This window comes from Oncorhynchus masou, chromosome 6, assembly GCF_036934945.1.
Source record: "Oncorhynchus masou masou isolate Uvic2021 chromosome 6, UVic_Omas_1.1, whole genome shotgun sequence".
NCBI classification, from domain to species: domain Eukaryota; kingdom Metazoa; phylum Chordata; class Actinopteri; order Salmoniformes; family Salmonidae; genus Oncorhynchus; species Oncorhynchus masou.
In genome coordinates, this window is record NC_088217.1 from 54,166,278 (window position 1) to 54,191,620 (window position 25,343).

At 41.0% G+C, this 25,343-nt stretch overlaps 1 protein-coding gene across 1 annotated transcript in view; it reads right to left on the reverse strand.

Moving 5' to 3' along the window:
• The window catches only part of LOC135542291 (metabotropic glutamate receptor 4-like), a 281,114-nt gene that overhangs the window by 146,484 nt on the left and 109,287 nt on the right, over positions 1 to 25,343 (reverse strand). The window contains exon 2 of the mRNA XM_064969153.1: positions 16,147 to 16,363. Within this exon, the coding sequence (XP_064825225.1) occupies positions 16,147 to 16,363 (217 nt within the window). The remainder of the gene's footprint in view (positions 1 to 16,146; positions 16,364 to 25,343) is intronic.

Below are 25,343 nucleotides of genomic sequence, written 5' to 3' on the forward strand. Positions count from 1 at the left end.
CATCAATATTCAGCCTGGTTGGCTGAGACGTGCAGCAGAGAGAGGCGGAAAGACATAGAGGAGCACCTGCATCAACGACCCTCGTTCCAACCCAACTCCATCCTTTCCTCATTCTGCGGCAGGAACAAAGGTAGTTTATACTCTTGCTTAGCCACCATATACTAAAATATCCACACAAGCCACTAGCCAGCTAACCATATATCTGAAAGGTATATGCACGGCCCTGGCTAATAATTACCCTATCTATAGCAATTCACAGCGTCTTTTGTGGTCAATTTGTACTGCCACCTTGGGTACCCTTGTTGGATACATTTGTTGTTTTGTTTCGGTTTCAGATTATTTTGTGCCAAATAGAAATTAATGGTAAATAATGTATTTTGTAATTTTAGAGTCACTTTTGTTGTACAGATAACCCTGATTGAATTGTGAATAATGAGTGAAAAAGTTAGATGCAGATATAATTATTTACTGTTAATTTATTTTGAGCACAAAATAATCTGAAACACAACCAAAACAAACAGCAAATACATCGAACACGTTTGTAGAGTCACACGCTTGACGCCAGAAATAAGGGACCAAATACTAAACATTTGACTACACATATAAAAATTTGACTATACATATAAGTGAATTTGTCCAAAAAATGCTGTAACATCTAAACGGTTCACACGATATGTATGAAAATACGCTCAAATTAAAGCTGACAGTCTGCACTTTAACCTCATAGTCATTGTATCATTTAAAATCCAAAGTGTTGGAGTATAGAGCCAATATATGTCACTGTCCCGATACTTTTGGAGCTTTCTGTACTTGGCTTGTCTCTACTTGCATATAATCTGTCAAGACACAGTCATTCACTGTGCCTTAGAGAAGCCTGACCTCTTATCATATAATGACCTCCATCATAGCTTCAGTTGCTTATTTCTGTTCCCATTTAGAGTCTGAACATGTTCTGAAACAGCTCTTTGTGCAACATGAGTGATTCTGCAAACACGCAGACAGTGACTACGATAGGTGAGTTTCTCATGTTGATGTCAGACAGCCTATTGGCTGGCTCGAATCTCGTTAGGGCCTTTATTGACATTGAGTTTCATTAACTTGATCGATTATATCTCTTAAGGCATGGTTCAACAGTAATCAAGAGCTCTGCACCAAAGAGGGGTGTCATGTCTGCAGTCAAAGATGACTCTCCAGAGGTTTGGCCCTAATAGCCTACACTTTACTACCACTGCTGTGCCCTGCCTGTGTTCCAACTTGCCAGTATTTTATACATTTATTTAAGAACCCTCTCTCAAAAGCAACGCTCACTGCCCCCCAGGCACATGCAGGTGCAAACACACACATTTTTGCAGGTCCCACAATGGAGGGCTCATGAGGTTGTGTACCAGTATCTATACTACACTTTCTATTGCTATTTGCTGTTACTTCCAGACTTACGTTATTACCCAACCATGTCTTTCAGTTTCCCAGAAACCATTTCACACAGATTCGGCTCAGACGGTGAAAACGGAATTACATTAGCTCATGTCATAAATTCTCAAATATCATCTAAATTGCAACGTGAGGTTTATCAAAGGAATCCAAACTGGGTATGAATCCTTAAATCCTGAACTGATAATATTTATTGATATCTGAATGTTTGATGTCCCTCAATCTCTTTCCTCCTACGCCCACCCCCTTTCCCAGTATGTGAAGTCAAGTCCAGGCTCAATGTGTGTGGGTGACGAGCAGCTGCTCACCCAGACTGGCCTTTGCCAAAGAAGGGGAGGCTGAGGGACACTAAAAATCCTTCACCAGACTGTTTACTGGGGGTACACCCAGGCCACATCGACAACAATCATCTACCTGCCATGCGTACTTACTTCTCATCTGCTATCTTTAGAATGTATTCAGCTCCAAAGTAATTTTCTGTCTTCCTTCAGGGGTAAAAGTAGTTTTGGTCCAAGCAGGTGGCTGCTGTGGTAGCTGACTCAGATGATTAGCTTGTTCTGCTCACTCTCTGGGAAGTGTATTAGAATAACCTCTGGCTAACCGTTGTAAAGGTTAATGTTTAATTGAAAAGAACGAGACGTTGTTCAGAGTGAGAGGTATCTAAAATATGAGATCATTATGTTATAATGTACTGTATCTGAACAGAGATGTCTGCTTAAAGTCCCAACTACACATGAATCAGCAACTAAAGTAACAGATTGTCATCCATATCCCTGCACCAAACCCCAGCGATAACTCTTAGCATTGCTCCTGTCCTACTACAACTTTTACCCCATCAGCATATGATGGCTACTACACATGTACTCAGTTAAGCAGATGTTATTGCGAGTGCAGCAAAATGCTTGTGTTACTTCTGTAGCACCTAACAGTGCAGTAAAATGTCAAACAAGTACAGAAATAATCGCTAACAAGAAAACAAGAAATGTCAGAATGAATCCAATTAACAACCCAATTAACACTACATCAGATTGAGCTATGTCAAGAATCCAGTATATAAATATGCATTATGTATAAACAGTGTAATAAAAACGCAATATACAGTAGTAGATACACTGCATTAGGAAAGTATTCAGACCCCTTGACTTTGTTACGTTACAGCCTTATTCTAAAATGGATCAAATCAAATCAAATCGTCATCAATCTACACACAAAACCCCATAATGACAAAGAACCAACAGGTTTTCAAACATTTTTGCACATTTATTACAAAAAAAAAAACAGAAATACCAAAATTGAGCTCAGGTGCATCCAGTTTCCATTGATCATAAATTCAAATCACATTTTATTGGTCAATTATACATGGTTAGCAGATGTTAATGCGAGTGTTGTGAAATGCTTGTGCTTCTAGTTCCGACTGTGCAGTAATATCACACAAGTAATCTAACAATTTCACAACAACTACCTTAAACACAAGTATATAAGGTAGTTGTGATGTTTCTGCAACTTGATTAGAGTCCACTTGTGGTAAATTTAATTGATTGAACATGGTTTGGAAAGGCACACACCCGTCTAAGGTCCCGCAGTTGACAGTGCATGTCAGATTTAAAAAAAACAAGCCATGCGGTTGAAGGAATTGTCCGTAGAGCTCCGAGACAGAATTGTGTTGAGCTACAAATCTGGTGAAGGGTACCAAAACATTTTTGCAGCATTGAAGGTCCCCAAGAAAATGGTGTCCTCCATCATTCTTAGATGTAAGAAGTTTGGAACCACCAAGCCTAGAGCTGGCTGCCCGATCAAACTGAGCAATCGGGGGAGAAGGGCATTAGTCACGGAGGTGACCGAAAACCCGTTGGTCACTCTGACAGAGCTCCAGAGTTCCTATGTGGAGATGGGAGAACTTTCCAGAAGGACAAACAACGTTGCAGAACTCCACCAATCAGGCCTTTATGGTGGCCAGACAGAAGCCACTCCTCAGTAAAAGGCACATGACAGCACGCTTGGAGTTTTCCATTTGGCACCTAAAGGACTCAGACCATGAGAAACAAGATTCTTTGTTCTCATGAAACCAAGATTGAACTCTTTGGCCTGAATGCCAAGCGTCACATCTGGAGGAAACCTGGCACAATCCCTACAGTGAAGCATGGTGGTCGCAGCATCATGCTGTGTTTTTGTTTTTCTTCAGCGGCAGGGACTCGGAGATGCGTGGGCATAGGACCACCCACTGGGGAGCCAGGCCCGGCCAATCAGAATTAGTTTTTCCCCACAACAGGGCTATATTAAAGACAGAAATACTACTTGGTTTCATCAGCTGTCCGGGTGACTGGTGAAGATGCTGGATTTGGATGTCCTGGGCTGGCGTGGTTACACATGGTCTGAGGTTGTGAGGCCGTTTGGACGTGCTGACAAATTCTCTAAAATGAGGTTAGAGGCGGCTTATGGTAGAGAAATTAACATGATATTCTCTGACAAATGCTCTGGTGGACATTCCTGCAGTCATCATGTCGAATTGCATGCTCCATCAAAAATTGAAACATCTGTGGCATTGTGTTGTGTGACAAAAGAGCACATTATAGAGTGGCCTTTTATTGTCCCCAGCCCAAGGTGCACCTGTGTAATGATCATGCTGTTTAATCAGCTTATTGATATTCCACACCTGTCAGGTGGATGGATTCTCTTGGCAAAGGAGAAATTATCACTAACAGGGATGTAACACATTTGTGTACCAAATTTGAGAGAAAATATTTTTGTGCGTATGGAAAATTTCAAGGTTATTTTATTTCAACTCATGAAATATGGGACCAACACATTACATGTTGCGTTTATATTTTTGTTCAAGAAATAGAAAGTGTCCCATGTTAAATGTCTTTATAAACATGGGATAGCAGCATTGGCTGTGTGAGTGTTTGCGTATGTACGTGTGTTTGTGTGGTTACACATGGTGTGCGTGTAAATGTGAGTGCAGGAATTTGCATGTGTATGAGGTGTGTGTGTGTGAGCATGTGTGTGTGTTTTATGTGAGTGTGTGGGAGTATGTGTGCAAAAAGTCTCTAGGTTGCAGGACAGAGCACCAGGCAGGGAGATGACTATAGTGATGGCTGTTCAACAGTCTGATGGCCTGGTGATAGAAGCTGTTTCCAAACCACTTGGTTACAGATCTAATGCACTTGTACCGTCAGTAGCAGAATGAAAAGTCAGTGGCCCAGGTGGCTGAGGTCCTTAATGATCTTCCCTCTGAAGAGCCATGCGGTTGAGGATGGTGCAGTTGCCGTACAAGGTGACGATGCAGCCTGACCGAATGCTCTCAGTGGTGCATCTGTGGAAGTTTGTGACGGTTTTAGGGGTGGATAAAACAATTTATAAATATGTGTGTGGGGGGGGATTTCTATACACTTTATAAACTCTAAAATGCTATTTGGAGAACTGCAAAAACAAGCCATCATCACATTGGTTGCTGTAGCTTCATTCACCTTAGTCAATCTACAAACTCAAAGCCAATTAGCTACACAATTAGCCACTAAACATTAACTCACATTAACTCAGAACTGTGATTTAAAAATTATTTTTTTAAATTATGTAATACGTACAAAGGGATCTGCTAGCAGGAAAAGTATTTTATTATTAAAAGGCAAACAAATGAGTTTGCTTCACATAATGTTTTGTTACAGTTTTACACCACATTTCCTGCAATTCTACACATTTCGCCATGACTTATGCCATGTGAATATGATATCTGAGTGAGAGTGACTAACAAAATCAATGGGGACTCCCTCGAGGTCAGGGTCCCTGGGCACATACCCCGCGTGTCCGGTCGGTAATTGTATCATGACGACTACAAGTTTAGATAGCTGGCTAGACTAGACTAGACTAATTTACCAATCAAAAACATTTTAACTGACATGGGTTAATTGAGAGACTTTCAGTGAGTGACAAAACAAGAGGAAAACTGCTGATGCACAACCACGTTTTGAAATGGCACTTTGTGTATTCTACTATTCTATTCCCAGTGACAGAGTCAGTGTACTCAATGTTATTCTCAGAGATGATCCAGGATGGAAGAGTGATCTGAAAGAGGAGCGGGGGAGGGCTTTGTATCCATTCCAGAAGGGAGTGTAGCAGTGATCCAAGGTCTGGTCTGAGTAGGGCTGTGGCGGTCACAAAATGTTGTCAGCTGGTGATTGTCAAGCAAATAACTGTCAGTCTCACTGTGATTGACCGTTAATTAACAAACACATTTAACATCGCCTGGCTTCCACACATAGCCTACAAGCCATTTAACAGTCTAATAAATCCATGTAATATAACCTATGCCGTCACAATAAATCCATTATTAATTTTAGACAGGTCTAAAGAAACATGATATGATGAAAATGTAGTCTATTTCTGAAGAACAGAATTGTATACTCTGAGTTGTCCTTGTGTTAGGTCCTGATGTGGCAATTATATGAAGAATACAATTCAACAAAGCTGAATAAAATATAAATATTGTCTCCAAACGATTTGAGGGAGTGCACACATGCGGCTATTCTGTGTTGAGCGGTTGACAAATAAATAGGTACTCCTATACGCTTCATTTAGAGTTATTAATGTAACTTTAGTTGTTCTACAAACAATGGGCTATATGTTTTGATTTGTAATACATTGTATGGCTGCATGATGCGACTCTAATTATGGTTTGAAAAAAGTTGGATGAAAGGCATGAGCTCTGCTTTGTTTTTTGTGTGCATAGGCTGTACAGTACACACTCCAATAGTCTCATTCACAATTTGACAAGCACTTGATAATGCCTCGAATTTCACCGCGGCATCCCCTTTGTGGCCGTAATGCTACCTAAAAGTGCTGCGTTGTGCCCTTCTCCCTGTGTGTGCTGCACAATCAGAAGGCCTTTCACTCACATGGCTCTCTGGTCACTTGATCGGGTCTTTCTCACAGGCTACAAATGAAAACAGACACTTCGGGGACGCAACTACACTCGTCCTTATCCAATTCCAAGGTGCATATTGGAAGAACTGTCCACATGTACTTTTCGTCAACCAACAAGATGAGTAGGCCTAACAAACAGCAAAAGCACTAGTCTATATCACTCTACTGTCTCGCATAGTACAAAAGTCGACCTATTCTGTGCGAGAAATAAATATTCCAAACATAGTCTGGAACTCATTTTTTTTTTGCAATGTGGCTGTCATGCAGCGGCACACCCTGCATGCTGCTGCAGCATTCTGTGGAACATCATTTACACCCGCAATAACATCTGCTAAACACGTGTATGTGACAAATAAAATTTGATTTGATTTGAAAATGGTACCATTCTAGTGTGACAGCTAGTCATAGTGAAATGTATTTTTACTGTAAAATCATCTGGAATTGTCACGGATACCTCCGGAACTTTCATTATGCACACCTGCCCCTATTCCCACTGATTAGTACTTGTATAAGTGTGCCAGTTGGTTTCCATTGCTGTCCGTTGGTGCGTGTGAGTACCTGTGCTGTGTGTTGTGGCTTTCGTGCCATTGTGGATTGCGCAGATGATTATGGTTCTCGTCCCATGTGTTAATCATTGTGCGGTTGTGTTATTTATTCGAGGTACTCCTCGGCTCTTTTGTTTTCTACCCTGTGTTTTGTTACGTGTTTGTTTGGTCTTCGTCCCCGTGCCTTTACATGGCACTCCGTAATTTGGGCTAAATATTAGCCTCCATTACGCATTCCTGCGCCTGTCTCCCAAATAATTTATGCCAGCATCACAGGAACATGATGAACCTACAGTACATAAAACCCATTACCTTATTGCTGCAATATTGTAAAACCTCTACTTTGGGTTCTAGAAAAGCACGTTGTACATGCATATGTAATGTATTATGATTTATTATTACCTAAATATGATAATATAATAACATAATATACCTTTTGGCATAATTTACCTTACTCTTATAATCACATCTGCTGTTGGTTAAGCACCTGGTTGTGGTGTACTGAAATGCCTAATATGTTAGGACACACCAATTGATATTTTACTGATTTCCTGCTCCCTTGTTCCCTCTCCACAAATTAAACCTAGTTTATGGATTCTAACTCCCGCAGTTTCTAATTCACTGCACTGTCATACAGAGATATCCAGATGTTACAATGGATGGTCAGGAAACAATGCAGCTTGTAGAATTTACAGAGCTTGTAGCAGTTGAAAGGTCAATATAAAATGTCGTACCTCGATAGGTGTTGTCGCTATGCACTAGTGACATATTGCTCAATGAACGTTAGACAGACTGACAGGTAGCATTTGTAAACAGGCAGCCGTGTGCAGTGTTGCCAGTTCTGTTATCGCCTACCTGAATGCAGAAACACACCCACATGCCTTGGAAAAAAGCCTAAAGAGAGAGCGTTATGTTTTAGGGAGTTTGTCAATGGAGTTGGTAAGAGACCATTTAAGTGATAATGCCAGAGAAGCCGGTGTTTGTAGGATATATTGCAAATATATCCTCCAAACACAGGCTTCGAGGGCATAATCACATTAATACAACGGGTTACCAACATATTAAAATAATGATTTACAGATTTTCATTACAAAAAAATATTTTGATGAATTTTTTCATACTATTTCATCCTTCCACGAGATATGGTCCCGTCACAAACTTAGGGTTGCTACCCAAGCCGACTGGTCGTTCGTTCTATTGGTTCAGTTATCAGAGACGCAACCGAGGTTGTTCAGTGTTTTTGTTCTGTATCTATGGACGTGATCCAGTCATTACTTCTAAATTATCCATTGCCATACTGGCTGGCAACGTCCTTATCCCTTGCTTGCTAGCTAGCCAACTACGGCTAATTTACAGTCACATCAAACAGTGCAGCCAGAATAACAGCAAAGTAGCTGCATTTGCATTTATTTAAGCTGTTTTCTAGTGACATTTATTTGGATACATCCATAACAATGATCTAATGATGCGCGATTTCGCCTGGCATGGAAAATGTGCTCTCTTGTCAGGGCACTGTTGTTCAGAGGAGCTAGCCAACAACACAGCTAACACAATCACTTCAAACTGAAGCTGGAAAGACTGCAAACTAGCTGCATTTTGTTTTGTTATACCTGTTTACTATTGACATTTCTTTGAATATATCCATAAAAATTATGCCAGCTGATTTATGATTTAGACTGGCTATGAAAAGCTGTCTGCCTGTCTGTCTCGTCCCGACACGTTCATTACTATGGGACAGCTTGAGATCGAATTTCAATATTGAAACAATGTTACAAATGTTGGAGAGACAGACAGCAAGGTTTATACAAATCTCCTCCGTTGAAAAACAAATGTTACTCTAAAAGAAATGTGAGATAATGTCTAGCTGCTTTTAATAGTGGTGATCAAGTTTATAAATTGTCTGGATGGGCTGATGAGACAGTGGATTGCACAGTGAGATGGAACAGATAAATAGGCATTTCAACGTCATAGCTTTAGCTGGTGGAAACTTGTGGAATAGACACCGGCTGGAATGCGGTTTTAATCAAATCAGCATCCAGGATTAAACCCACCCATTGTATAATGACAGATTGTGTAATGCATTACAATGTTTGTCAATAAGCACACCACTAAATCTGAATTCCTTGATGACTGTGAGGGAAGAACTATGACCAAATGTAAAGTGGGTGTAAGTGCAAATTTAGATCAAGCCTCACCCCCCCCACCTAACAATAATTTGTATTATTTTTTCAGAGAACAGAGAATAACCTTTCAGTATTATAGCTAATCTCATGCTATTTTACCATAACAGGCATTTGAATTTCATAAGTATTGTGTTTAATGGCATTGAGTGTTAAATTCTAAGATTAGATTATATATTTGAATAATCTCCAAACTTATTTTTGTATTGTTTTATAGCACTAGTAAATTGGCATGTTTTTCTAGATTTAAAACATAATCCAACATTTATAAAGCAAACATTATCCCTTAGGTCTAGCACCACAAATACCTCAATTGTTTAAGCATCCATACAGAATAGTAATTCAAATATATTTTTGGAATATTGACAAAAAAATGTACTCCATCAGTAACCAGGTTTCCAGCCAACCTTTTTATGTGAGCAAAGTACATGTCGTATAAAGAAAAATGAAATGACAGGCCAGGTAAACTTTCCAAATATCAACAAAACCAAATACGTTACACAAGGTGGGATCTTTTTGTGTTCGGTAAAATTAATTATGTGAGAAATATCAGCAGACACACTTTTATATGCAAATATTAATATCATAACCATCATATCGAAGTAAACTTGGAGTCACACGATGGCATATTGTGTGGTCCTAACACTATGACTCTTCGGGAAAGCATCATTTTTTTAGGCTACAGATGAAATAAACTGTGATAAACTTCACAAGGTGGTGAATGTGCAAGGTGATGAGCTATATGCTCCATTCCAATAGAAATTGAGGGTCTTATTCTGATGACATGATAATCGATGCTTGACTACCGTTTGACAAATAAAAATAATCTCATGTACGCTACATGTACTCTTTAGCCAACAGCGCATAGATACAACATCTTCTCACTGTTGGCTAGAGTGCACATGCGAATACTGGAGTGGGCACACTCGCTACCATATATAACACACCATTTTTTGGTGAGAATACCATCAGTAAAGTTGTAAATGCGATCGAAACCCATTTAACTTGTATTTTTTATTCGGTACTTAGGAATTTAACCATAAAATGTATTTTTATGTGTACTATGTCATTGTGCACAGACTTGTATCTGCACCAAGTCAATTTGATGGAAACACATCTCTGGTGGGGAAAATGCGCATAATAGTTTTTATGTAGATTTTTTTTTTTATATTCACATGAAAATCTGTCCTGGATGGAAACCTAGCTACTGACGGAGTTGTCAAGCCACTGACTGACTTGACAACAGATACTCAAAACAGACATATTTTTGCCCTCTAAAAATAAGTTTGAAACAAACATTAGTAAAATATGGAAAATGGTTCATTTGAAAATCCCCAATGAGACAGGACCATTCTCAGATCTTTCAGCACTCTGACTGACGGTGTTGATGTTAGACAAAGATCTGATGGGAGTTGCACTGTTTTTAGTACCAATGGAATTACCGGTGTGGAGTAGTTCATCATACACTGAGGCTGATGTGATTGACTTTAACATCAAAACAACATCTTTGTGCTTTTTCAGTCACATATTGATAAAAAGAACAGGAAAAAACAGGAAGCTGCTGTTCGGCAGTTGTGTAAGATGGAGGAGACAGGGCACTTGACACACTAAGCTCCTCTAACAAAAAAAAGATGGAGTTATAAAGGGTAGTGAAACAGGCAGTGTCGTGCTCTTGCTCAGAATTTCTGAGTATAAGGAAGGGATTCTCAAAATACCCTTTAGCCTAGTTCTACTAATAAACATGACAAACCAACTTTAGAGCTCATTGTGGTCACAAATGATTCAAAACCCACTTGAGGCCATAAATGGACCATCAATTATTACCGACTTATAGTATTAAATTCTATATTGAGGCCACATTCCTACGATGCAACTGATTTATCTCTCTGGACAGTTTTATTGTGCACTTGATATTCAGCAAATCCCCTGGTAGCCGAAGATATACATTGCCTTCAGAAAGTATTCACACCCCTTGATTTCTTTCCACGCGTTGTGTTACAGCCTGAATTTAAAATGGATGAAATTGAGATTTTGTATCACTGGCCTACACACAATACACCTTAATGTCAAAGTGGAATCATGTCTATAGAAAGTTAAAAAGTCTATACAACTTAATTAAGAATGAAAAGCTGAAATGTCTTGAGTCAATAAGTATTCAACCCATTTGTTATGGCAAGCCTAAATAAGTTCAGGAGTAAGAATTTGCTTAACAAGTCACATGGTAAGTTGTATGGACTAAGTCTGTGTGCAATAATTGTGTTTAATATGAATTTTTTATGACTATGTCATCTCTGTACCCCACATATACAATTATCTGTAAGATCCCTCAGTCGAGCAGTAAATTTCAAACACAGATTCAACCAAAAAGACAAGGGAGGTTTTCCAATGTCTCGCAAAGAAGGGCACCTATTAGAAGATGGGAAACTTTTAAAAAGCAGACATTGAATATCCCTTTGAGCATGGTGAAGTTATTAATTACACTTTGGATGGTGTGTCAATATACCCACTCACTAGACAGATACGGTACTACCTAACTCAGTTGCCAGAGACAAAGGAAAACACTCAGGGATTTCACCATGAGGCAAATGGTGACATTAAATGGTTGTGATAGGAGATGACAGAGTGAAAACAAGGAAGCCTGTGCAGAATAAAAAATATTCTAAAACATGCTTCATGTTTGCAATAAGGCACGAAAGTGAAACTGCTAAAAATGTGGCAAAGAAATTAACTTTATGTCCTGAATACAAAACGTTATGTTTGGGGCAAATTCAACATAACACATCACTAAGCACCATTCTTCATATTTTTTAACATGGTGGTGGTTGCGTCATGTTATGCTTTTCATCGGCAAGGAGTATAGATTTCTTTTGAATAAAAGAAACGGAATAGAGCTAAGCACAGGCAAAATCCTTGAGGAAAACCTGGTTCAGTCTGCTTTCCACCATAAACTGGGAGACAAATTCACGTTTGAGCAGGACAATAACCTAAAACACAAGGCCAAATATACACTGGAGTTGTTTACTAAGACGACAATGAATGTTCCTGAGTGGCCTAGTTACAGTTTTGACTTGAAAATATATGGCAAGACTTGAAAATGGCGGTATAGCAAACAATCAACAAAACTTTAATATTTTTTAAAAAAGAATAATGTGCAATCTATGTGTATAAAGCTCGTAAAGGCTTAATCATTGTACGCTTGTGTTATTTATTCAAGGTACTCTTCGCTCTTTTGTTTTGGGTTTCCACCCTGTGTTTTGTTACGTGTTTGTTTGTTCTTCGTCCCCATGCCTTTACAAAACACTCTGTAATTTGGACTTAATAAAAAACCCTTTCAAAAATTCCTGTGCCTGTCTCCCAAATCACTTATACCAGCGTGATAGAATAATGGGCCATTAAGGGAGACAGTGGGAATGGCCCGTCCGACGACGCTGAGACTGGTCCGTCCGGCGCCGCCGCAACTTCAGCAGCTCCAACTGGCCCGTCCAACGCCGCCACAGCTGGTCCGTCCGACGCCACCGCAACTTTGGCAGCGGCATCTGGCCTGTCCGACAACAACGCAACTTCGGCAGCTGCATCGGGTCCTGATCGACCCGCACTGCGTTCCTATGATCGTCCTCGAGGCCGGCGTCTCAAGCAGCACGTCGGGGGGGGGGGGGGGTTACTATGTCCGTTGGTGCTTGTGAGTACCTGTGTTGTGTGTTTTGGCTTTCGTGCCATTGTGGATTGAGCAGAATGCCGGTCTAGCAATGACCAGCAACCAACTTGACATAACTTGAATCATTTTTTAAAGAATAATCTGCAAATACTGTACAATCCAGGTGTATAAAGCTCTTAAAGACTTACCCAGAAATGCTGTCAAAAGCGATTCTAACATGTATTGACTCATGGGTGTGAATACTTATGTAATAAGATATTTCAGTGAAACACTACTATTTCCATCACCTAAGGGGAATTTAAATGCAGAAGGGAATTGAAATGTAAAAGGAGTCATAATGCATATCTCAAGTTAAGATTAAAGTTATGATATACTACGTGACCAAAAGTATGGGGACACCTGATCGTCGAAAATCTCATTCCAAAATCTAGGGTATTAATATGGAGTTGGTACCCTCTTTGCTGCTATAACAGCCCCCACTCTTTTGGGAAGGCTTTCTACTAGATGTTGGAACATTTATGTGGGGACTTGCTTCCATTCACCCACAAAAGCATTACTGAGGTCGGGCACTGATGTTGGGCAATTAGGCCTGGCTCGTTCCAATTCATCCCAAAGGTGTGTGATGGGATTGAGGTCAGGGCTCTGTGCAGGCCAGTCAAGTTCTTCCACACCGATCTCGGCAAACCATTTCTGTATGGACCTTGCTTTGTGCATGGGGGCCTTGTCATGCTGAAATAGTAAAGGGCCTTCCCCAAACTGTTTCCACAAAGTTGGAAGCACAGAATCATCTAGAATGTCAGTGTATGCTGGAGCATTAATATTTCCCTTAATTGGTACTAAGGGGCCTAGCCCCAGACCATTATTCCTCCTCCACCAAACTTTAGTGTTGGCACTATGCATTGCAGGTAGCATTCTCCTGGCATCCGCCAAACCCAGATTAGTTCGACAGACTGACAGATGGTAACTCCAGAGAATGCATTTCCACTGCTTCAGAGTCCAATGGCGGCGAGTTTGCACCACTCCAGCTGACGCTTGGCATTGTGCATGGTGATCTTAGGCTTGTGTGTGGCTGCCTGGCCTTGAAATGTTTTCATGATTTTCTTGACAAACAGTTATTGTGCTGACGTTGCTTCCAGATGCAATCTGGAACTCGGTAGTGAGTGTTCCAACCAAGGACAGACAATTTTTTAGGGACTATGCGTTTCAGAACTCGGCGGTCCCATTCTGTGAAATTGTGTGGCCTACCACTTCGCGGCTGAGCTGTTGTTGCTCCTAGACGTTTCCACTTCACAATAGTAGCACTTACAGTTGACCAGGGCAGCTTTATCTGGGCAGAAATTTGATGAACTGACTTGTTGGAAAGGTGCCATCCTATGACGGTGTCACGTTGAAAGTCACTGAGCTCTTCATTAAGACCATTCTACTGCCAATGTTTTGTCCATGGCTGTGTGCTTGATTTTATACATCTGTCCAAAACAGGTGTGGCTGAAAATAGCTGAATCCACAAATTTGAAATGGTGTCCACATTCTGTTGTGTATACAGATCGGAAGTCGGAAGTTGACATACACCTTAGCCAAATACATTTAAACTCAGTTTCACAATTCCTGTCATTTAATCCTTGTAAAAATTCCCTGTCTGAGGCCAGTTAGGATCAATACTTTATTTTAAGAATGTGAAATGTCAGAATAATATTAGAGAGAATGATTTATTTCAGCTATAATTTCTTTCATCACACTCCCAGTGGGTCAGAAGTTTACATACACTCAATTAGTATTTGGTAGCATTGCCTTTAAATTGTTTAAGTTGGGTCAAACTTTTCAGGTAGCTCTCCAAAAGCTTCCCACAATTAGTTTGATGAATTTTAGCCCATTCCTTCTGACAGGTGTACCTGAGTCAGGTTTGAAGGCCTCCTTGCTCACATACGCTATTTCAGTTCTGCCAACAAATTTTCTACAGGATTGAAGTCGGGGCTTTGTGATGGCCACTCCAATACCTAGACTTTGTTGTCCTTAAGCCATTTTGCCACAACTTTGGAAGTATGCTTGAGGTCATTGTCCATTTGGAAGACCCATTTGCGACCAAGCTTTAACTTCCTGACTGATGTCTTGAGATGTTGCTTCAATATATCCACATCATTTTCCTCCCTCATGATGCCATCTATTTTGTGAAGTGCACCTGTCCCTTCTGCAACAAAGCACCCTCACAACATGATGCTGCCACCCCCAAGCTTCACAGTTGGGATGGTGTTCTTCGGCTTGCAAGCCTCCTCCTTTTACCTCCAAACATAACGATGGTCATTATGGCCAAACAGTTCTATTTTTGTTTCATCAGACCAGAGGACATTTCTCCAAAAAGTACGATCTTTGTCCCCATGTGCAGTTGCAAACCGTAGTCTGGCTTTTTTATGGCGGTTCTGGCGCAGTGGCTTCTTGCTGGATGCCCTTTCAGGTTATGCCAATATAGGACTCGTTTTACTGTGGTTATAAATACTTTTGTACCTGTTTCCTCCAGCATCTTCACAAGGTCCTTTGCTATTGTTCTGGGATTGATTTGCACTTTTCAACACCAAAGTACGTTCATATCTAGGAGACAGAACACGTCTACTTCCTGACCGGTATGACGGCTGCGTGGTCCAATGGTGTTTATACTTGTGTACTATTGTTTATACAGATGAACGTGGTATCTTCAGGCATTTGTAAATTGCTCCAAAGGATGAACCGGACTTGTGGAGGTCTGCAATTTTTTTCTGAGGTCTTGGCTGATTTCTTTTGATTTTCCCATGATGTCAAGCAAAGAGGCACTGAGTTTGATGGTATGCCTTGAAATACATCCACAGGTACACCTCCAATTGACTCAAATGATGTCATCTATCAGAAGCTTCTAAAGCCATGACATAATTTTCTGGAATTTTCCAAGCTGTTTAAAGGCAGTGTCAACTTAGTATGTGAACTTCTGACCCAATGGAATTGTGATACAGTGAATTATAAGTGAAATAATCTGACTGTAAATAATTGTTGGAAAAATGACTTGTGTCATGCACAAAGAAGATGTCCTAACCAACTTGCCAAAACTATAGTTTGTTAACAAGAAATTTGTGGAGTGGTTGAAAAACGAGTTACCTAAGTGTTTGTTAACTTCCGACTTCAATTGTATATAGCGTATATTCCATATCTGAAGTTAGATTCACACACATTCAAATGTTTTTGAGAAACACTACTGTATTATCCTTGATCTGTTCATGTATTTGTGCAAGTTGTTGTTTTGGGTGGAATTTATATGGATTTTATACATGCAGAAGACAAACCCAGGGAAATAGGTCAGTTGTACCACTCAATCTTCTATTGAGTCATCTTCAGATCATATGGCAAGAGGAATGATGAATGAACAGAACAAAACCACAGAGAACCCACTCACCGTCCTCTCGAGACTTATGTATGAAGGCATCCACACCGCTCTCTCCATAGTTCCCCTCGGACGCCACGGTGGAGACAAAGTTCCAGCGCATGGCCTTGACGATATCCACCATGGCCTGTGCCTGGTAGGTGTCCGGGGGCACCACACGCGAGAAAAAGTCGTAACGTGTGTTGTCGCTCAGCTCCGGTGCCGTGGAGGCATAACTCACCTGGGGGATCTGAGGAGAGAGGGAAGAAGGGATGAGTTAAGATGGAGAAGAGGCAAAGAAGTCATAGCAGGAAGGGGGTGGGGACAGAGGGAGAGCGGATCAGCAATCAGTCTCTAAGTCTCTGGGGAAATGAAAAATGATTTCATCCTGCCAGCTATGGCTGGCTCATACCGTGCACCGCATGGGTCTCCTTTAGACCACAGGGGGTCTCCTTCAGACAACTGGGGGGATTACTCAGTGAGAAGATGAGCGTGTCAGGCTTCTGCACGGGGATCGGCAACCAACACACAAGCAGGGGGATGTAGCCAAGGGCAATAACACTGTATGAGAGGCTTTTCATATACATGCTCATTCATTCTGTGCAGATTTTCAGGTCCTGAGTAGTCATATCCATTCATTTATTCATCCATCTATCATTTTGTAGTACTTTGTTTACACTGTTTATTTACAGCTGACTGTAAGATATCCTATGAGTTTCGGATAGATCTAAAATGTGCACATGAAAATATCTCAATGTGTCCTATATTGATATAGCACGCAGTGCAACTGGCAGAGCTGTTTTCCTGGGTGTGATAAAGTGGTTGCAGTGATTGATGACTTATCGTCCTATTTTTGTGGTTGTGACACTACGGGAGGGGAACCCTGATTCTAAAAACAGCTCTGATTTCCCGCTGAATCCAGCTTTCCATCTCATCCACAGCTAGGTGGTTCATTATCATGGGCAGCAAGCTCAGAGGCACACTCAATCTGACCCATTGCCATCCTTCTGCCAAGTTAACACCCACCACAGACCCATACCAAACCTATCTGGGCAGCCATTGGACTGAGTCCCCGACTCAGTATTGTGTCTCCCTATCTGTTGGCACCACGTCCTTTCTGGATCCATCATGTTTTACCAATGTTGAGTGGAAGATGACTAGCATTGTTAGTGCAGCGGCCTTGTCGTTAGTGTCCGTCCTGAGATTAGAAGGTTTGGGGTTTCGATCATACCAAAGACTCTAAAAAGTCCTGGGTACATTCCTCACGCGCAACAGAAACAGGAGATGAGCTCCTGCCCTATGGGCCATTCTGGAAACACAATTACCGGTGATTTTCATCAAATCACTGTTATTAGAGTTCTATAAATAACAACTTTTCATTTCAATCATGATTTTTTTTACACACATTTTCCTACAGCACTTTATAAAAAGAACAATGAGACAATTTGTTATGACACCAGCTCAGCACTAATTTCACCCTTTGAAAGCCTGACACGTGCAATCTGTGCACCAGACAACGCTTAGCTGTAATTTAGCGATGGTCCTGGTCAGTGGATGTTACTGTTCTTGATCTGTATGCAGCAGCACATGAACACGCACAAATACATTTCAGCATTTGGATAACCCTTTAAATCTATGCTCAGATAAAGTACGATGTCATACGGGTGGGCAAAAAGCTACTGCACGGTGCAGTGAAGAAAACATACTCCTCTTTTTTCCCCTCTTCTCTCTCTTTATTTGCCTGTTTGCTAGCCTGTAGTGTAGTAGCTACAGTAGGTCGATGGTGTTGGCCATCACACACCACAACCAGTCCTGTTTGAAAAGTATCCAAAGAGACCGATTTAGAGGGCAGAGTCCCTGAAGTGCTCCAGCACGAACCAAAAGATGCTTTGGCCCTATTTCTCTGTTGTAGTAGTGGCCTTGAAATGAAGTACACAATAATAAACCTGTGTTGCCCACAGTACTGTGCTGGATGTGGGTAGAGTCAGGAAGTAGAGTTGATAGTTGAAACACTTCACTGCTACTGTAGTAGTTAGCATCAATAAAGGGTTCACCAAAAAAAACAAGGGAAAGGGAAATGTTTCACACTAGATAGTTGAATTATGCCTTTACCCAGTAAATACTAATTGTATGAGCAAATACAGAATTGCTACTTAGGGTGCCAGCAGTATTCTCAGCTGAATTTCATGGCGTCTGTAGGGTGCCGAGTAGAGTTAGTTCCAGGCCCAAGAACAGGGATCCATTTTAAATGCCTCTAATGCTTTGTTGGTTACTATTAACCTCGCGCTAGGGGGTTGACTGCCTGTGATGTTGTTGTAATTAAAGGAGGACAGCTAATTAGTGAATGAAACAGCTTTTCTTCCCCAGACCGGAGGAAGCCAATGTCCTGATCGGCAGCACAAGCCTACTGTTTTGCTACTTTCTATCATGTCTTACCAACATACAGTATAGTAAAGCAAGAAAGCTAATGGTCACAAATGATTAAACCAGCGAAATTAGATGAGCGTAATTCATGTTCTAAGAAATCTCGCTCTTAAGAAATGCATTTGTATCCATAGAATCCACATGTAATTGTTATAGAGTACACCTACAAAATTAAGGCACAGCAGGTTTAATACACTTAAAATGTCTGTTAATGGCAGTGAGATTGCCTTGCAGAGACTGTAATTGGAAACTATACATTCTAAAGCCATTTAACAGGACTAGGTCAACGAAAGAGGACATAGGCATAACATTGACCGTTTAAATGTAACCATTAAAAGCACTTAGCTACTTCAAATTCTCTAGTCAGGAATATCTCATTTGAGATGCTCAAAACATTTGAAAGTGTTGTAATCCCTCCCAAATAAGCCAAGATGTGTCTGTATAGACCAAGTAGGTATTGAGTGGATGGGGTCTTCGGTGTTAAAACTGGAAACAGATTTGAAAGGGTGATTATTGTGTATTACAATTGTTAACCATATTTTCCTTTGGGTGCCATTCCTGCTAAATTCTCACACTCTGAAGCATTAGGCCGGGGTTCGTCAACTACAGTAGGTTTGGCCTTGGGTCAATTTTCTTCTGAGCTAATAGTTGGTGAGCCAGAACATAATTAGTATATGATATTAGCACAATTAATTGGCCTACACAACAAATTAAACAAAACGTTTAACACATCTGATTAGTACTCAGTGATAATAACAATCATTTCGATCTGATTATGCTCATGAAATCAACGTGTCTCTATTCAGTTATTATTTTTGTCTATTTCTCTGTGCATTGATTGGTGGGGAAAAACAGTTCTATGTAGCCTACTGTATTGTTTTTAACATCAACATTCATTCAGGATAATTAGCTTGATAGCGAGAGAAAATGTCGCTCTCAAAAAGTATCAAAACAAAGGTGGGTAAATGAAAATCGAAGTTTCGGGGAAGAATGTACAGAGAGATATGTGTTCATATTACCTTATTTTCCCAATGCCAAGCCAGTGGGTCTTATTTGCAATGAAAATGTCGCTGTTTGCAAATAATTCAATTTCAGACTTCATTGTGAACCTAAGCATGGAACTTTCAAAATGACTTTCCCGCCACAGACAGATGCCTGACGCAGAAACATTGAAGTGTTACACACACAGCTTTTCAGGCTGACAAATTCTGTCACTTAACGAGTTAAATATGCAGTTACAAGGAAGAGGAAAAACTGTTGTGGACATGGTGGAGAAACTTGAGGGCCTTACTAGGAAGCTTGAGTTGTTGAATTTGGACTTGTCATCTGGAAGGCTACTGCAATTCAGTACACTGAAGAACGACAGGCAGAGGAACCAGACAACTTCTCCACAAGATTGGAAGACTACAGCATGCCCAAGGATATCGTTGCGTTAGTACGTGACCCTCTCACAGTCCGCCCAGATGGAAGATTCTCCTCCCTTGCTAAGAAAACAATACCCTCGCTGGACGAGGCCGCAATTCAAACTGAGTTGATTGAATTCCAGACATCGAGCCTTCTCAGGGATGCACTCAGGAGTGCCAAGTCCTTATGTGAGGAATAAAGCACAATGAACAAACTTGTATTTTAGGTGCTAACAATGAATGGATCGACTTACACCTGCGAGTCCTCATTTTCCTCTACAAACGCAGTATAGCTTCACGACAGGAACTGGTTTTCACATAAGTCAATCGAGGACTACCTGTGCATCAAAATCACATCCATCTCACCGGACATCATCAAGATTGTGTCCGAGAGGAAATGCAACTTTTCCCATTGAGTAAGTAACTTAGTAAATAATAAGTAACTTAAATACTAATATTATTGTGAGTGCTTATCTAGGGATATGTAGGTCTTAAGCTGACAGTTTTTCTGTTTGTTCTGTCGTTACAGGAGCAGGCTATCCCGATACAGACATTCAGATACAGACATTGCCATTTTTTCTTTAAATTATTGTTTTATGTAGGATGCTACAGTTTTGGCCAGTTGCAATTGTAAACAGGCCTAATAAAAAAAATCACTCATATTAGGACATATATTGTTTTATTGTGAAAGATGCTGTTAAGCCTCGTAGCCTACCTCAGCCAGTTATTTTATTTTATATAGGCTTAGGCTCGGAAGAAAGACTAATTTAAGCTCTCTCGTTATTTGTAAAGTCAAATTAAAATGAATAACTGTTGAATGAATTACTCAAATGGGGGTAGGTTTTCTCCATATGATGCCGTGCAACACTTGCATAACAGGTTAGATATATTTTCAGCACCAGGTGCTGTTCACCTCCTATTGATTGCAGCTTTACGTTTCAGCACCACAAAATGTTCCGCTGCCTGCTTTATTAGTTGACTGTCTCCTGCATTCTCTCTCCTCATGAATGAAGTTAAAATGTAACTTCTGCATTATTTAGGCAAGGGTAACTTCCTTCTTGGGAAATTGCATTTTGGAGTTTTTGCATCTCGGGTCTGAGATTTTTTATTATTAGATATATGTTGATATAATTAATTTGGGGGGCCAAATAATATTGCTGGCTCGCGGCCGCCAGTTGGAGAACCCTGCATTAGACTGTCCGTTATGTTGGTAGAATCCAAATTGCAATTGGATACTTGAGATAAGGAGTTAAGAACTGTAAGCACAATTAGCATGTCAAGAACTTGAAATTCACAGGTCTGCATTTTATCAAGCACTTTTTGAAATATTAATGAGGGTGGGGAAAAAGTGATCACACTTAGTTAAAGCTGAAGGACAGCTATTGAGTGACTAAACCATCATGTGTTTTTTTTACTCTGTTTTTATCAACCTGGCTAAGCGCTATGACGTCACTTCACACACAAAGTGTGAAAGCAAACATATGCTAGGCTGATACGTATTTACTTCCCAGCGTTATTATTACTGTGACTGTACAGCTACTAAATAACACCTCCAGAAATAGCAGGATCTCTGTAAGAAGTAGAATTTCAGCCCTGTTAATCTGTTACTGAAAACATGACCATTTATGGGACACAAATAGCCATGCATCAAATACCAGTGTGAATTAGGTTCTTTAAATAAACAGTATTCATCACATGCTGTTATTGGAGAACCTGTGCAATGTGTTTGCTGAGTGATTATTTCCTATCCCTCCTGTTGCACTACATATGTTAGAGAACTGCTCATCAGCTGAGATGAAACTCACTTTGTCAATTAATGACTAGTAAATCACTCTCCCATTAATGATCCCGAATAACTTGTTTAACACTAATGTTTATTAGCTAACACAAAGAGCAATTACCTTGCAAAGCCTCTCCCCTGTGCTTTGGTTTTTGCTGAATTACACTGAAATTACAAGGCAATCTTGACACTTAATTAGAATTGTCTCGCCAATTATTTTAGCTACAATAATATAGATTAGACTACAGACGAAAGCACATATTTGGGGAGCGGGCTTTAGCTATTCCATCGGGACCTTCTCTGGTTATCAAACTGATTCTCAAATGTCTAATTTACAATTCAAATATTGTCCTATGAAATGAAGACATTTAATTATAAAATGTGTAAATGTCCTTATATTAAATCCAGAGTCATCCAAACCTTAAGCAAGGCATGCACTTATTGTGCAGCATCATTCTACTTGTGATGCTTTTACATTTACCCATTAGTCTGAAAATACCCTTTTATCTGGCATCCAGTGGAGGTGAGGGGCAGCTAATAAAAATAGACTGAGATGGCCAATTAACCATTTCTTTGTGGATGTTGATGTTTGCTTGGGGTTATTGTCTTGATGAAAGAACCACTTGCAATCAAGTTTCAGACTCCTGTCAGAAGCAACCAGGTTTTTGGCTAAAATGAGAGGAATACCTATGTGAGAATGCATGTCCTTGACTACAGCTCAGCGTTCAACACCATCGTCCCTTCCAAGCTTGTCACCAAGCTTAGGAGCCTGGGACTGAACATCTCCCTCTGTAACCGGATCCTTGACTTCCTGACGGGCCGACCCCATGGGGGAACTGCAGGGGTATGAGCTTAGTCCACTCTTGTACTCCCTGTCCACTCATCAAATTTGCTGACGACACGACGGTGGTAGGCCTGATCACCGGCGACGATGAGACAGCTTACAGAGAGGAGGTCCGTGACATGGCAGTGTAGTGCCGTTACACCAACCTCTACCTCAACATCACCATCTGTCATCCAGGACCTCTAAATCAGGCGGTGTGAAAGGAAAGCCCGGAAAATCGTTAGACTTCAGCCACTCATGCCATAGATTGTTCTCTCTGCGGCACGGGTACAGCAAGTCTAACACCAACAGCCTCCTGAACAGCTGAACAAAAATATAAACGCAACATGCAACAATTTCAAAGATTTTACTTTTTTTTCACCTTTATTTAAGCAGGTAGGTGTCACGCCCTGGTCGAGGTATTTTGTGTTTATCTTCATTTATTTGGTCAGGCCAGGGTGTGGCATGGGTTTTTGTATGTGGTGTGTTGGTATTGGGTTTGTAGCTTAGTGGGGTGTTCTAGTTAAGTCTATGGCTGTCTGAAGTGGTTCTCAATCAGAGGCAGGTGTTTATCGTTGTCTCTGATTGGGAACCATATTTAGGCAGCCATATTCTTTGTGTGTTTCGTGGGTGATTGTCCTTAGTGTCCTTGTTCCTGTATCTGTGTTAGTTTACACTAGTATAGGCTGTTTCGGTTTTCGTTACGTTCTTTGTTTTGTAGTGTTTGTATTTAGATTCATGTTACGTTTTGTTCATTAAACATGGATCGCAATCTACACGCTGCATTTTGGTCCGACTCTCTTTCACCGCATGAAAACCGTTACAGTAGGCAAGTTGAGAACAAGTTCTCATTTACAATTGCGACCTGGCAAATATGGAAATCAGTCAATTTAATTGAATTAATTAGGCCCATAATGAAATCCCTGATTGGTTTCCTTCTTCTCCGGCAACTGAGTTAGGGAAAATGCCTGTATATTTGTAGAGACTGGGTGTATTGATACACCATCCAAAGTATATTTAATAATTTCACCATGCTCAAAGAGATATTCAATGTCTTCTTTTTTAATTTAACCATCTACCAATGGGGCCCTTCTTTGTGAGGCATTGCAAAAACTCTGTGGTCTTTATGGTTGAATCTCTGTTTGAAATTCATTGCTCGACTGAGGGATCTTACAGATAATTGTATGTGTGGGGTACAGAGATGAGGTAGTCATTCAAAGGTCATGTCATCTACTCCTGCCACTCCCTCTAGTGCTCATCCTGTGTCTCCTTGACCTGCTGCCACTCCCCCAGTGCTCTCTCTGTCTCTCTCTGTGTGTGTGTGTGTGGGGGGGGGGCAGAGACAGGTGTGCTGGAGTCAGAGCAGACCCCGCCAGCTGCAATCTATTCCATAATCAAGACCTCTACCTCAACCTGGATCGAGTCACGTATTCGCCAGGCTAAGCAGAACCAGCCTGACCCAGGCAACGGTCCTAGAAAGGCCCTGTTTGTTCCAGATTCAGTTCACTCTGAGGTTCTTCAGCGGGCCCATTCTACTCTCCTCACCTGTCACCCTGGCCTGAACCAGACAGCCATCCTGCGTCAGCGCTTTTGGTGGCCAACCATGGAGAGAGACGTCCAGGAGTTCGTCTCAGCCTGCTCGGTCTGTGCCTGGAACAAAACCTCCACCAAACCCACTTCCAGGCTGCTTCTCCCTATTTGCATACCCAGTCGCCCCTGGTCACACATAGCTCTGGACTTCGTCACTGGCCTTCGCCCATCCAACGGTAACTCAGTCATCCTCACCATAATTGACAGATTTTCCAAAGCGGCTCACTTCATTCCCCTCTCCAAGCTTCCATTCGCCAGGGAGACTGCTGATTTGCTGGTATCCCATGTATATCGGCTGCATGGCATTGCCACTGACATCGTTTCTGACAGAGGACCCCAGTTTATATCCCAGGTATGGGATGTCACATCTGCTCCTGCCACGCCCTCGAGTGCTCATCCTGCGTATCCTTGACCTGCCGCCACTCCCCCAGTGCTCTCTCCCCCTCCCTCTGTGTGTGTGTGTGACTGTGTGAAAGGAGACAAATGTGAGTCAGAACAGATCCCCACCAGCTGCAACCTGCTCCATAATTAAGACCTCTACAAATACTCAGTCCTGCCACTTCCACACTGCCAGATCAAAATAACTACTTAGTCAGTCTATGCTTCTAGCCATTTGTTCCTGTTTGGTTCCTGTCGTGCCTGATGCTGTTCCAGTCCACATTACATAAACATTATTATTGCACACAGAGTGAGCCCATGCAACTTATGTGACCTGTTAAGCAAATATTTACTCCTGAACTTATATAGGCTTTCCATAACAAAGGGGTTGAATACTTACTGACTCAAGGCATTTCAGCTTTTCATTTTTAATTCATTTGTAAAGATTTCTGAGAACATAATTCCACTTTGACATTGTGTGTGTTGCTATCTGGTGCTATCTAGAACCTAAAAGGGTTCTTCAGCTGTCCCCATAGAGAACCCTTTGAAGAACCCTTTTTGGTTCCAGATAGAACTAAAGTGTTCTACCTGAAACCAAAAAGTGTTTTCCTTTGTGGACAGTTGAAAAAAAATAATGTCATTTTTTTAAAGTCCTTTTTTCTAAGAGTGTAGGAGAGTGACACATAATCTCAATTAAACAATTTAAATTCAGGCTGTGAAAATGTGGAAAGAGACAAGGAGTGCAAATACTTTCTGAAGGCACAGTAGACACTCAAGCACACTGGCACGCCATCACAAACACTTAATTTCCTCACACACATAATGTGCACAT